At 40.0% G+C, this 14901-nt stretch overlaps 2 protein-coding genes across 3 annotated transcripts; one reads left to right on the forward strand and one right to left on the reverse strand.

The window, feature by feature from the left end:
• Positions 1 to 64: 64 nt before the first annotated feature.
• nolc1 (nucleolar and coiled-body phosphoprotein 1) lies at positions 65 to 10244 on the reverse strand. Of its 2 annotated transcripts, none has more exons than XM_053502998.1 (14): positions 10111 to 10244; positions 9539 to 9594; positions 9287 to 9441; positions 8407 to 8531; positions 8186 to 8318; positions 5142 to 5248; positions 4849 to 4966; positions 4638 to 4754; positions 4476 to 4550; positions 3864 to 4382; positions 2270 to 3193; positions 1558 to 1682; positions 974 to 1057; positions 65 to 875 (listed from the first exon to the last, which is right to left on the reverse strand). In XM_053502998.1, the coding sequence occupies exons 1-14, from the start codon at positions 10219 to 10221 to the stop codon at positions 717 to 719; spliced, it is 2808 nt and encodes a 935-aa protein (XP_053358973.1). In that variant the 5' UTR covers positions 10222 to 10244; the 3' UTR covers positions 65 to 716. The 2 variants fall into 2 exon arrangements, with proteins under 2 accessions (XP_053358973.1, XP_053358974.1); XM_053502999.1 differs by having other exon boundaries at positions 739 to 875; positions 974 to 1034.
• A 627-nt stretch (positions 10245 to 10871) lies between these two features.
• mrps6 (mitochondrial ribosomal protein S6) lies at positions 10872 to 13476 on the forward strand. The gene is made up of 2 exons (XM_053502437.1): positions 10872 to 11424; positions 13096 to 13476. Exon 1 carries the CDS (start codon positions 11062 to 11064, stop codon positions 11410 to 11412), a length of 351 nt encoding a protein of 116 aa, XP_053358412.1. The 5' UTR covers positions 10872 to 11061; the 3' UTR covers positions 11413 to 11424; positions 13096 to 13476.
• The last annotated feature ends 1425 nt before the right edge of the window (positions 13477 to 14901 follow it).

Genomic DNA, 14901 nt, shown 5'->3' on the forward strand with positions numbered 1-14901 from the left:
AAGGTCTCAGACAGTCGAATGCTTCGTCACGCTAATTAGAAATTAAATCCAAAAATGCCACGTGTTAAGATTCGGTCAGGTTTTAATTACAAACTCATGAGTACATCAACAAATGAGACAAAACCAGATAACTGTTACAGCCGTTAAATAAGAGTCAAAAAAACTGAAATTGCAACAGTAGGAACAATGCGAGTGCTGTTCATCAAGGCTTCATATGAGACACAAGCACCACACTCGAGATAATCCAGATTGATAATTAATATAGAATTGAGTCGATAAGCTTGACTCAGCAATCCTCACATCATCCAACACCAAATATCGGGTTCTAACAGAGAGGTAAAAGAAATCATTTATTTGTTTAATGTCCACAAGAGAGAATATAACCGCTTCATTAGCACAATAAAAAAAACAACTCCAAAAAAACTCATGAGACTCGGGCTCTGACGCAAGAAAAGTCGTACAAATAAAAAGTATGATATAGAAGACATATGATCAAAACGAGGTCTCCACCTAGTGGCTGGGAAAGGAAACTGCAACTGACATGTCTGTATCTCTGCTCAAGGCTCTACTGTCTCATTATTAATAATGACCCGAGTACAGCACTAACACACTGCAGTAAGTCTGGGGGGCCAGATCCTATTAGATGACACCGCAATGTCGGAGAAGAGAATTAGTCCAGGTATATAAAGGAAGCGGGAGGCTTGTGGCTCCGCCTCTTAGTCACTGTCAAATTTGATGGAGTTAATGGTGGTAGAGATGGCGCCTCCCCTGTAGCTGCCGCGCTTCTTTTTCGTCTTTTCGTGTCTGAAGGATTTGCCTTTGGTGTATTTCAGCACTTCGTTGGCCTTCTCCCCCCAATCACCACTCGCTCCCATCTTGAAGAGAAGAAAAGCGGGTCGTTAATAATTAAAAAAAATTAACTTAAATAGCAAAAAAAATAAAAAAGTGTAAGAAATGTATCGCTGTGACCTACCTTGGCTGTGAAGGAATTGTCTGCCAGACGTGGGTCTACCTCAACGTCCTCTTCTCTTATTCTACGGAAAGGATTATTGCCATTCTTTAAAAGATACAACAGAAAGACAGACACAAGGAAAAAAAAAAAATTAGTAACCATGCTTCATCACAACTGATAGTGACTGAAGTCTAGTAGTAAACATGAACGTAAATGCTTTTCATTTACAAGCAGCCGACACTCATTTCACACTCACAGACCACCACGTCTAAGCCGAACCCGCTAGCTCGCTTTGCCATGATTTAATACTCGGCAGTGAGTCATGCTGCTCAAAGCACTACAGCAAGCACTGCGCATCACTTCAGTCAGTGGCAATCATCACCTGTTGCACTTATTCTGAGCGCCCCACAGACATACAGCTCCAAATTAGTATGCTCTATGTGTTTACTTGAAAGCCTCGACCTTACACTTAAGTGCGTAGGAAGACGTAAAAAGAGGCAAAGTAGTAAAACAGATGAAAGAGCTTTCTCTGTCTTGGCTCTCGTGCAAAGGTGTCTGAAAGCTAAAAAGCTCAGCTACGCTCGCCAGGCTGTCATTATTTTTACCTTCTGATTGGCCTTGGGGAAAGAATGAGGCGTGACGTTAACCGGCTTCTTGTTTTTTGGTGTTTTCTTTGAAGCTTCTTCATCCTCTTCGTCTTCCTCAGTCCTTTTTCTTTTGCCGCCTGTACCTGAGGTTTTAAAAGGTATAAATAATTAGCAGTGTAGGAGTTTTTTTTTTTTTTTTCATTTTTCTTTTGGAGGGGACAAAAGATAATGATTGATGTTTGGTCAGTGTGTCAGCAAAAAGGACCCAGGCTGAGTAGTAAGAGACCATGTAATATCTGTTCATTATCCTCACTAAAAAATGGACGCTCATTTTCAAATAAATAATTTCTCTCATCAAACACTAAGCGGTAGAATAATTTAGGTGAGTAATTTAAGTAATTTAAGGTTGGAAATGACCATGCAATGTGGCGGACGAGGAAACTGTCTGAGCTCCAATGTTGTGTCAATAATATAATAACCTAAGCTCCTAATCTTAAACAGAATGGGAAAATTTCTAACCACTCTTTTTAGGTAGAACTGCCCCGCCCACTTAAATACTAGCAATATGTTGGTATTCTTTATTTGTACGCGTACTCGGTATTAGTGAGGACTGCAAGGATGTCGCAAGAAGCAGCACTTCGACATAAAAATATGGCTTTCTTTAATACTGCTCAGACTGGGTTACAAGAGAAAGTTTTTTGTTTGTTTGTTTTCTTTAGTTTCTTGTTACCATTCGCTGGAGTAGCAGCGGCAGTCTTGGGAGTCTTCACCTCCTCCTCCTCCTCAGATGAAGAGCTCTCAGATGAGCTGCTCTCAGGCTTCGGCTTTGCTTTAGCAGCAGGTGTGGTTTTTGCAGCAGGTGTGGTTTTAACAGGTGCCTTTGTCGTCTCCTCATCATCAGAACTGTCCTCACTTGAAGACGACGAATCAGCGGCCTTCGAGGCAGGCGTCTTCACTGCAGAGGCCGGAGTTTTGGGAGTTGCCGCTTTCCCGTTGGTCACGGAAGGTTTGGCCGGTGTGGTTTTGGGAGCTTCGGCCTCCGAGTCCGAGCTGTCTGACGAGTCCGAGCTGCTCTCTGCCTTTTTCGTGCTTGTTGGAGTCGCAGCAGGCTTAGCGGCCGCAACGGGTTTCTTTTTAGTCTTCTCATCCTCGTCGCTGGAGCTCTCGGAGCTGCTGCTGCTAGACTCGGCTGCGGGTTTAGACACTGTGGGTGTGGCTTTAGACACTGTGGGTGTGGCTTTAGACACTGTGGGTGTGGCAGCTTTAGCAGCAGGTGTGGCGCCCGGTGTGGACGATGCAGGCTTAGACTTTTTAGCTGCTGGGGTCTCATCTTCTGAGTCGGAGCTGTCACTGTCCGAGTCGGAGCTGCTTGCGGCTGGTTGAGATTTGGTCAGTGCTGGTTTAGCGGCCGGGGTCGGCTGTTTAACGGCGGGAGACGCAGCAGCAGCTTTTTTAGGAGGCTCGTCTTCGTCAGAAGAGCTGTCCGAGTCCGAGCTGCTCTCTGCAGGCTTGGATGGCGTCTTGGTGGTAACTGGAGTTTGTGATTTGGCCGCTGGTTTGGGTGTAGTTTTCGGTGTTTGGGTTGCAGATTTGGGTGTAGTTTTCGGTGTTTGGGTTGCAGGTTTGGCAGCCTCGTCTTCTGAGCTATCAGAATCTGTCAGGAGAAAAAAAAAAAATGTATCAATCACTACATGAAAGGACCAACCTATTGAACTCTAAAGACTTCAACCCTGAAAGTCAAATTCTATTTAAAAAAAAAAAAAAAAAAAAAAACATCTTCCTTTCTTTTTTTTCTTCTTTTTTTTTATGCCATGCCGGATTCTACGGCTTAATTCATGGTCGAGAATCAGATTTTGTTATGCAATATTAAAACTAGATAAAATGTTTTAGACTGTATTTTTTCTAAGAACGTGTTAAACACCAAAATTTTGAACAAAATTTAGTTGTTGGAAAACCTTTTGGAAAAGTGTCAACAGTACAATGTGTAAAGTTCCTCACAGGAGTAAAAGCACATGTTTGATGGACAGAAGGGTTCTACACGACTCTGTTGAATGATGTTGAATTTTTTCTAGATAGTCAAAAAATTGGTGTGTAGCTTCTAAATGTGTCCTAATAGTTTGTTATTTAGACATGGGTCTGAATCTGATTGCCATTTAATTTGTATCTACATTTAAAACTGGTTTCAAATCAGTGAAAGGTATATGAAAAAGAGCATTTTATTGGTTTTATTTTTTAAAGATAATGCTTCAAACTGGGGTCTAATATTACAAATGGTGTCTTCGAAATACAATTATTGGCACCTTTCATAAATGTGCTGTTCCTACCTGAGCTTGAGGATTCTGCCTTCTTCGCAGGTGCAGCCTTGACTGGAGGAGTCTTAACTGGGACGGCTTTAGCTGCTGGTTTTGCTTCCTCATCATCCGATTCTGAAGAACTGGAAGAGGATGACTCCTTTGCATCCTTAGGGGTGGCTTTAGCAGGGGTGGCTTTAGCAGGGGTGGCTTTACCAGGGGTGGCTTTAGCAGGGGTGGCTTTAGCTGCGGGAGTTTTTGCTTTCTCTGCTTCATCATCTGAATCCTCGGAGCTAGACGATGAGGAAGAATCCTGCTTGGCAGGAGTGGCCTTAGCAGCTGGGACAGCTTTTCCTGGTGTTGCTTTAGAAGGTTTCTTTGTCGCCGTCTCCTCCTCTTCATCCTCCTCCGAGCTAGATGAGGATGAGGAGTCTGCCTTCTTAGCAGGAGCTACCGCAGTCTTGGCGGCACCTGCTGGGGCCTTAGCGGGAGCTGCTTTGGCTGGAGTAGCTTTGGCAGGTTTCTTCTCTGCTTCATCCTCCGAGCTTGAATCTGTAAGACAAAAGTTAGCATAAAAGAAAATATCTGTGAGACGACTCATAATGAGGTTAGCACTGGCCCAGACATTGGTGCGGGTTATCATACCAGAGCTGTCAGAACTAGACGACGACTCCTTCTTCTTCTTGGCTGCAGGTTTGGGAGCCACGGCCTTTTTAGGGGCTAAAAAAAGATAATCATGGTGAGAAACGAAAAAAATATAAATGTCATGTTTAAAAGGAGAGTCTAGGGTAATAGAATTAGTCATACCAGGGGCTTTCTTTTCTTTCTCATCACTGCTGTCCTCACTGCTGTCTGATGTGTCCTGTTTAGCCGCTTTAGCTGGGGCGCTCTGAGCTGCAGGTGGAGGTACCGCACTATACGTACCTACAAGTAAAAAAGCAAAACCTCAGCCTTCACTGCAGGATTACTTTCTCTACATGGGCATTTTCCCCCCACTTAGTGTTTTGAAAACCAGTACCTGCTTTGGGCTTTTTACTGGGCGGAGCCTTCTCTTCCTCATCCGAGGAGTCATCACTGCTGCTGCTTGCTTTCGCCGGAGCAGGAGCCTTTGCTGGTGTAGGGGCTTTTACTGCTCCCTTGAATGCACAAATCAGAACTACATTAAAGCCTTTGAAGATGTAATTGTATGCATCAGAAGTCTTTCTACAGGCTACAAGGGGGTATCAATATTTTAACAAAATAATGTCTCAAAAGCGCTACGATTCATGAACCCCCAAGTTGATGGTGTATTATTGATGAATGAGATCACACCTTCGCTGGAGCCTCGTCTTCAGAGTCACTTGAGCTTTCCTCACTGCTGCTGCTCTCTTGCTTCTTCTGAGCCGGGGCTTTAGGGGTCACAGTCGTGGGCTTGGCCCCTGAGAACAACAAAACATATCTATTATTTATTGAGAGCCAGCAGGCACCAGTCCTTTGAGTCTCTTGAGCAACATGCTGTATTCGATAACAATCTCAGTGTCTAATAGATAAAAATAAAAAAATCTATTAAAATTTAAATTGTATTTGTCACATGGTAAATGATATGCAGTTAAATGCTTACACAACTGTTCGTGGCTGAAAGATGGTTTAGGACCAGTTATGTATACTTTTGTGTACATCACCATCCTTCATTATTGTTTAATACCTTAATAAACTAAAATACCATTAAAAATGTTTTGTTTAGTAATTCAATTCAAAAACTAAAACTCATTATACAAATTAACTACACTTAGATTGATTTATTTCAAGTGTTTTTTTTTAATTATTATTATTATAATGGCTTACCGCTAATGAAAAAACAAATTTCTGTATCTTAAAAAATTAATATTGTTAAAAAATCCAATACTTGAGACTCATGGGTTAAATGGTCTCTCAGTCTGGTTCTTGAGGCTACACAATCATGAAGAAGACTGCTGACTTGACACCAAGATTAAATGTGGTAAAAAAAAAAAAAAAAAAAAAAAGGAGCACAAGCAAGAGGGATAACCACAACCTTGAGAGGATTGTTAAACAAAGCCCATTCAAGAATTTGGGGGGGAATTCACAAGGAGGGAAAAGCAGCTGGAGTTAGTGCTTCAAGAGCCACCACACACAGATGTATCCAGGACATGGGCTACAACTGTAGCATTCCTCGTGTCAACGACACGTCAGAGACATCTTACTTGGGATAAGGACAAAAGGGCTGGACTGTTGCGCAGTGGGCCAAAGTCCTCTTTTCCATTTCATTTGGAAATCGAGGTCCGGAGAAAGAGAGGCGAGGCACAGAATCCGAACTGCTTGGGGTCCAGTGTAAATTTTGCACAGTCAGTGTTGGTTTGGGGAGCTCTGTCATCTGCTAATGTTGGTACGCTGCATTTCTATGAGTTCCAAGGTCAGCACAGCCGTCCACCAGGACGTTTTTGGGCACTTCAGGCTTCCCTCTGCTGACCAGCTATATGGAGATGTTGATTTAATTTTCCAGCAGGACTTGGCACCTGCCAAAAAAACTAATACCTGGTATCCCTTTGCTTGATTAACCAGAAAACTCACCCAACCTAACCCTTCTACAGAATATTCAGACCACCCTGGGCTTCTATAAAATGTCAGCAGTGATGCAGACTGATCACCTCAATGCTACGCCGCACTGCTCCAGTAATTCATGCTAAGGGAGGCCCAACCAAGTACTGAGAGCTGTACATGTTCATACTTCTCATTAATCCTACTTAGTAATACTCAAATTTTCAGACATACTGAATTTTGGGTTTTCATTATCTATAAGCCATAATAATCAAGATAAAAGAAATAAACACTTGGAATATATCTGTGTGTAATTAATCTATATACGGGTTTCACTTTAAATGAATTACTAAAATAATTAAAATGGTAAATTTATTTACAATTCTAACCAAAAAAAGAAAAAGAAAAAATAGTTAAGTGTCCAAGATTTTAAAAAAGGCTATAAAACAATTTCTGGGATCGCTTACATCAGGATTACGGCGTTAAAGTGTAAGCAGTTCTGGTCAATAAAACTTTATTTGAGCCGAGATAAAAAATTTATATTTGTGTTAACATTCAGATACATGAATATGAAAGGACTTTGGTCGCTCTGACATACTGGGCTCTCAGTTCAGGTATTTTGTTTGCCCTCACCTCGGATGAGTGCATGTTTAAGTGTTTACTTGTTAAATATAAGATCAAAAAACATATATTAATCTGTCCATTCATCTTTAAAGGTTCAGTTTTCATGGTCTAATTTAATTTTTTCTTTTTGGAGAAAGCCATGCTGTGGCGAGCTTTTGGTTCGGTTTCTTCCACACACTGTCCATTAGGCATGGGAATCACCAGTCACCTCCTCATACGATATCACAATACCTCGTGCTTATTCAGTTAAAATTTAGATTTTATTAAGCATCACAATTTAGTAAATATTCAGATTTGATACTTAATTTCCCCCTGATTTTGTTTATTTTAAATTTTGTTTACAATCTTCTTACAGTTCGTAACAGTAACCTAAAATGCTTTAAAAGTCGCAAAACTCAACAGGAAGTAAGCAGGTTGCATTGTGTGCGGGTGTGTGGCTTCTAATGCATGATTTTCAATTAATTTGCCCTCACTGTGTTTTAAGGCTGTTGTAAGTAGTGTATTGTTTTTTTTTTTTTGATAATGTAACAATATAAAAAATGCGCCTGTGTTGTGCCACCCGGCCGACCACCCAGTCATGGCTAATTAAACTAAAAACCAGCCAATTCCGTTCACTGTCTGATCAATCAGTTCATCTCTATTAAACCATTATTTTTGTTTAAAAGGTAATTTTGGCGTCAGTATGGTGATAGTAAATCACCAGAACCATCACAAGACCCGGATCCAGACTGCGGTCTGCCGAGTAGTAATGACTGGTTTAGATAGCGCTAATAATTATGGTTGCTCATATAAAATAAATCTAACAGTTACAGATTATGGACTATACTATATGACATCAAGCCGTGGCCTGGTAATCTCCTACTGGAAAAATACTGACAGTAAAAGAGATTTTTGTGGGAATTAAAAAAAAAAATCTATATTTGACACGTTTTATACAAATAATTGTTTATCCTTTTCTACTTCTACGTTTTTTAACGATTGAAGAATTTTAAGAGCTCGTGAAATTTTTAGACTAGGGCATCATAATATACCTGCACACTCGTTTTATTTATTTTTTTTACCTTAAAAAGACCAGAAATTTACGGAGGGCTATGACCTAAATATACACCTCTTTCTCGTGGGTTAAAAAATTTAGCTTCTGTGACTTTTTCTAACGTGGCGTAGTGTCCCTCAGCATGACGCTGACAACCTTTTACCTTTAGCGGCCGCAGGTTTGGCCGATTCGTCCTCCGAGTCAGAGTCCTCACTGCTGGAGCTGGTGTCCTTTTTCCTGGCTGGCGCTGCAGGGGACGGAGCTGCAGGCTTCGCAGGCGTGACCTTCTGAGATGCCTGAAAAAACAAATGCCGGATTAGGAAGCGGCATATTGAAAGAAAAATACCAGAAGTGCATCAACTTTGCACAAGTTGATCATTTTACCTTTACTGGGGCTTTGGTGGTGGCTTCATCGTCAGAGTCACTGCTGGAGTCATCACTGCTGCTCGACTCAGCTGCCTTCTTTGCCAGTGTTGCAGCAGGTGTTACCTTCTTCACTGGCGCTGAAGCTGTAAGTGTACACACATTTATTTATGCTGAATGGGCATGTACTTTTATCACCTCCTGATGCGCCATTATGATTTCTAATTCTAATTCGATTAAAAGTGAAATTATGTAAGTGAGATATCACGATTTTCTAAATATCCCGATTTTGTTACAATTTTAAACCTTTAAAAAAGTTTAATAATTAATTAAATGTAGTCCGTACAACGGACTTATAACGTTTTTTTCCACATTTAAAAATCAAACGCAGCATTTAAAAAACAAAGGTATTTGACATTCATCTTAAATAAAGCAAAAAAAATAGTTTACTGAGCTGCACGCATTTGAGTCATCTGCTATTAATTATTACTTCTAAACAAACTTTGCAAATAATTGACTCCCACCACACAGGATGAAAAAGTATAAAAAGTATAAAAAGACTCCAAGGTCGGTGTAGCTGTGTGGTGATCCATGGACAGGCATAGAAAAACGCAACTCATAACTAAATCGATCCATCTGCACCCCATCTCTAATCACTGTGCTTCGTGTTTAATGATTTGACAGATGGTGCACATACATACAAAAGGGGCAGATGTGTGTTTTAGGTTATAAACCAACACTGTATTCTCAAACATAGACTTTTTTTAATAAGTTGAAGTCTATAAATGAGATTTATACAAGTGCGAGGCAAGACAACGTGCAAATGTTGTACAAATTTAACACCTAAAGCACATAATCTAGGTTCTAAGTGCTGTTTAGATATTGTGACTTAAGCATTCACCTTGAGGTGTTTTCTGTACAGGTGCTGCATCCTCTTCGTCACTGCTCGAGTCTTCTTCACTGGAACTCTCGGCGTCCTGCTTTGCCTTCTTCGCACACGGCCCGTTAACCTCAGGACCTTTGGTGACCGCTTTGCGTTTCGTTGCTCCTCGAGAACTAACATTAGTACGAGGGATAGATTAACTGTCAGAGGACATTGATTGGCAAAAGAAAGTCATTTATTCATCGAGAGGGTTTTTCAACAGATACTTACTTAACCCAAAAACTAAAAACATCAAGGAGTCCTTCTTCATTTTGGTCCTGAGGTTTCTAAACAGGAAAGGAGGTGTTAGTAAATCTCAAAAACATGTCTAACCCTGCTAAAGAAATGCTTTCCCTTTCTTTTAGAGATTATTGTAAAGGTATTTAAAGGGCCTTCAGGTGTCACGTGATGAGGTCCCTCATAATTATGCAGATTAAAGAGAATGATTGCAAATTTATTTCTGTTTTTTTTTTGTGATCTATGATTCACCACTGAGGTATTAACCACGTGTTAAAACATTTAGATTGGGTACTACTGGAACAAATTTAAAAACAAAAATAATCATTTTCAAAATGAAGTGAAATAATTCCTGGTCAGTTCCCAAAAGACACAGCAGGTGTTACTTGGTGTGACTCGGTGTGTTACAGTCTCAGGTAAGCGTTACACTTAAACACACCACACTGCTTCTCAAGTAGACACGTGTTTCAAACGCACGGCGCGTGCGGCGTGCGCGCGTGGCCGCCGGTTTAACCCTCCGTCCTACACACAGACACGCTAACACAAGACCACTCGCGTGTACTTACGACTTTTGCCTGCTTTAAAAACTCCTTGGCGGCTTTAGTGAACTTGTTCTCTAAAAGAAACGTGTACACATGTTGGTAGAGATCGCTGGGTACCGAGCTTCCCGCCGCCATCTTCGCTGCACTGCTGCTGCGCATGCGCGACGCCGAGGCACCTCTGATGACGTGAAGACAGGAATTGGCGCACAAGAAGACGTCATTGTCTGTTTGTTTTTTTTGTAATAAAATAAATTGTGGCTCGTTTACTACACAATTACTCACTTTATACCTTTAACACTAATAAATGTATTTTGAGGCACGGTGGGATGTATTGCCTTTTATTTTTTAAAGGAAATTATAGCGAGTGTAACACGACCTCAAAACACGACAGGGGGCGCTGTGATCTCTCTACAGTCAGAGCACTTAAATAGGGAGTAGCGAAGTGGGGATTTCTGCGGGATTAATAAAGTATCTATCTATCTATCTATCTATCTATCTATCTATCTAATCCATTATTTCTAAAAACGCAAGTAATTTACCTATCTCCTTTTTGTGGTTCTTACATTTATTTTTAAATATAATTTTCTTTATTCCACTCTAAAAAAAACACATGGCTTTACCGCTTTAATATCACTTTTTAAAATAGGACATTAAATATTTAATATATTTTAAATATTTAAAAAAAAATAAAAAAATTATTATTAAATGTCTTCTTTAATCCATACCCTACACATTCCAGTCCAGTAGGTGGCGGAAATGCATCAAACATGTGACAATCGTCACGAAACTAGTGAAGAAGAGGGAAAAGTTGGGGGAAACAGGCGAAGAAGAACGCTTCATGGTTACCTTCAAATTATAGTGGCGGCGTCGTGTGTCTCATAGTGAGTTCACTGTTTTATTTTTGCTTCCAGGAGAGATTATTAGTCCTGCGTGTGATCCTGACCGCCCTGATCCAGGTTTAACCCCCGGGTGATAATGCCTCGTTACGAGCTGTCTCTGGTGCTGAAGGCCATGCAGAGGCCGGAGACGGCGGCGGTGCTGAGGCGCACGGTGGAGAGTCTGATGGAGCGCGGCGCTGTGGTCAGGAACCTGGAGAACCTCGGGGAGAGGAGGCTACCGTACAAGATCAGCAAACACAACCAGCGGCACACGCGCGCAGCATACTTCCTCATCGACTTCCACGCCTCGCCGTCAGTCCTGACCCCCTTACTGAATCACCTGGAGAGAGACGTGGACGTGGTGCGGCAGACGGTGTTGAAGAAGGACACAGAGCTCCCTACAGCCCCGTGCTGCGGTCCCCCACCTTCACACACCAGCACCAGATGACTTTGCATAAAAGTGAGCCTTTACACTTACCACATGATGTGTTATGGCACGAGCTCTAGGCAAATCATCCGTCTTTATATGAATTCCCTTGATCTAGTAATGCCACCTTGCAGCTTGTTCCCTTTGTGTCTGGGTTTTTTTCATGTGTCTTCAGGTTTCCTCCATGTCCTTCGGTTTCCTCTTACCGATTAAAAAGCGTATGTAGTTGGTTTGGCTTCAGTAAATTGCCAGTAGATGTGAATGTGCATGTGCAGAATGGCCTGTGATGGACTTTAGATTGGTTTTACCACCTCATACCCAGTGTTTTCAGCTTAGTGATGCGCATAACGCTTATTTTGGTACTTTGTATCTAGCACTATCGCCTTGCACCTCCAGGCTCGAGGGTTCATTCCTCCCTCAGGTCTGTATCATTATCATGTACTAAAATTGGCAGATGCCCTTATTCACAATGACATATGTTTTATCTCATTACACTATCTGAGCAGTTGAGGGTTTTCCAAAGGTTGACATACTTATAAAAATCGCTAATGCATTAACCAGATAATGCCTAGTATTAAAAAGTACTAAACCATTATTAACTAAATTGCGATTAAACGATTAAAACGCATTAAATTGGCCTGGAAACTAATAACATTGAGTTTAGCTGCATAGATTCTTTGTAGTCAGTTCGTCAGATTCTAAAGTATTAAACTGGATTGAACAGTTAATTCGATCTGTCATCCCTGATCTCCTACAAGTGTCCTAAGTGGCTGGAAATCACACGGTCACTGAAATTTTGTCATCTTCGGCCCACAATTCAAACCAAACAGTGATTGATTAGTTTTTGGAAGGCCAAAGCTACCCCAGAATTCATCTCGTCTAGTATGAGCATCATACCAATTGATTTTTTAATTAAATTTTTATTGATGTATATATTTTTGCATTTGAAGTGGTGAAATGATGTTGTTTCTGTCTAATCCCCCAGGTGGCAGAATAAATGTAAACTATTCACACATTGGGAGGAAGCACTCCATCCAGTGTGATAGGAGTAAATTATTTATGAAAACAAAATATTTGATATAAAATTGGGATATTTGTAAAATCATTATACATATAGAATCACAATACAGATCAAATCGGCACCTAGGTATAGTGATATTGTGTCGAGTGGTTCATGGTGATTCCCATCCCTATGATAGTGACATAGAGGTGTTTAAAAATTCCAGAAAGACCGTTTGACCCAATAAATTAATCTGCAACTTCTACCGATATTATAAGCTTACCTAATAAAATGACCAGTCAGTAAATGTGAGGGGAAAAAAGACAGACAACTGAGTCACACTTTTGACCCTGAATCTGCACTTTTGTCACATCCTTGTCTGCATTTTAGATATGCAAAGTGACTGACAAAGCAATATCAGTGACTCCCTGCTGTCTAAGCATTGTGTGTTGTGGTGCATTATGAGCATAATTTTCTAACAGTTATTTATTTTAAAGAAGACATTCAAAATTTCACTTATTCTCACAGTTTCACACTGTCATACTGGGTTCAAGACATCAGTCTTATGACTGTTGGATTACAAAGGACAACTCCACTGGTAACACATGACCACTGGAACAATACGCAGTCTCATTTGTGTATTGTTTTCCAACCTGAGAAGTGAGAGAAACTTATATTCCCTCTTCCTCTTTCCCCCTGCTCAGGTCTATAAGGAAGAAGATGAGCTGCTGGGTTTCTCCCGAATTTCAACTGTTTGTGTGAGAGTTTATTATGAGAAATGAATAAATAAAGTAATCTTTTTAAAATTTTTGTTTATTTTGTGTCTAATAAGTCAACACTTTAAAAAGCTTTACAGAAATATATGTACATGCTGCTGACAAATGAATAGAAAATTGTACAAAATAAAACTTAATAAAAGGGATAAAACCTAGGCCTTTAGGCTCAATTATATAGTTGTTAATTAAATTATACTAAAGCAAATTGAGGCACTGAGTTTGATTAAGATTGAATGTTTACCTGCGCAGTAATGCCATCAACTGTAATCACAGATCTGATTAAATCATATGAGAATGTTGGAACAGGAACTCTTTAATGTGTGAAAATGTTTCCCTTGTTCTCTACTGGGCCTGCTTAAGTTTAATAACTATTACACACCTTGCCACAAAAAAAGTTTCACGCTCTAATATTAAATTGATTGCCTTTACTTTTGATTTTTACAGTTCATGTGTAAAAATGATTCTTCATGCTCCCCGAACCACTCTTTCAGTTTCAATTTTCCAGAATCCCCCCTCCCCACACACACAGATGTAATATCGAATACTCCCTAGTGTGTTGCATGCCTCCCTGTTAAATAAACACACACATGCTCCTGTTCTTCTTTTTTTTTTTTCTTTTTTTTTTTTACAGTGTTAGAAAAGGGTGTATTGATGTGCAAGTAACTACTGACTGAGGTTTGTCAAGACACTGAATTAATATAAAGGAATTTTCCATATGAAGTGCTGAATGTCCATGATCACCTGAGTACAGTGTATATTTATTTCTCTGTTTTCATGTCACTTCTCTCTTTTTATATAATCGATTGACCTTACAGCTTCAGATTTCCCATGTTTTAGCCTTTTAAATGCATTGTTACAGAGATAATCTAAAATGTTATTTTTAGATTTAATGCAAGTAAAATGGCCTTCGGAGGAGCCACCAAAAGAGACAAGTTGGCTCAGTGACTGGAACAGTATTACCTAAATAATCAACATCTATATAAAAATAGAACCTCTTAAACTAATAGGATGCCTTCACACTCAATTTGATCAAACAAACTTATTTGTTAAGGCAGGTAATCTTGATTAAGTAGCCTTTGTCGTTAGTGATGACTAAGCTGTGAAACTTGCTTTATTTAACGTGATTTTTTTTTTCTTTTTGGAAAGGAGCTTAGCGAACAGAACAGCTTTCACACTCAACAGATCCACTCACACAGACAAACGTATCAGAATCCGGTTTATTGGACGAGTATGTTGATGCATAGTCACACAAATTTTTAATTTGGTTTCAGCTGTTGATGACTTTTAAAGGTACTGAAATAATGACACTACATTTGTTGACAAACAATCCACAGGAAGCACCCAACATTCAAGAACTATACAGATTAAATGAACACTACAATATAAAGTTTTATAATATAATTACACCCTCATTGTGCTTCCTACTGTAGAGACTTACATGATAACAACTCCTGTAGCCTGTACTCAGGTAGAATATACATCCAAACAGCTTGTGTCTGCTGGAACCCTTTTGGTTAACCAGAAAATCTGTTTCCGGTCTCTCTATGACTGATTAATTCTTTTCATGTACAGAATGAATGTGACACAGACACAAAACGCCGGCCTGGCCGGTACGTGTATCAAGGTGCAGTGAACACAACGAACAATAATCCTTCTTTTTTTAATCTTAAAACTTATTTGAACTAATTTGGACACACTCATTCGTAAACCCAACAAAAAGTATGCAGTAGATTA

This window comes from Clarias gariepinus, chromosome 8 (genome assembly GCF_024256425.1).
Source record: "Clarias gariepinus isolate MV-2021 ecotype Netherlands chromosome 8, CGAR_prim_01v2, whole genome shotgun sequence".
Classification (NCBI taxonomy): domain Eukaryota; kingdom Metazoa; phylum Chordata; class Actinopteri; order Siluriformes; family Clariidae; genus Clarias; species Clarias gariepinus.

Excerpts from the sequence above, each read along its gene's own strand:
- nolc1 (XM_053502998.1), bottom strand. The coding sequence starts at position 10,221 with ATGGCGGCGGGAAGCTCGGTACCCAGCGATCTCTACCAACATGTGTAC. Across the intron at positions 5,249-8,185 it reads CAAACCTGCGGCCGCTAAAG|GGGCCAAGCCCACGACTGTG; the intron begins GTAAAAGGTTGT and ends TGTTGTTCTCAG. Across the intron at positions 3,194-3,863 it reads GGCAGAATCCTCAAGCTCAG|ATTCTGATAGCTCAGAAGAC; the intron begins GTAGGAACAGCA and ends TTCTCCTGACAG.
- mrps6 (XM_053502437.1), top strand. The coding sequence starts at position 11,062 with ATGCCTCGTTACGAGCTGTCTCTGGTGCTGAAGGCCATGCAGAGGCCG.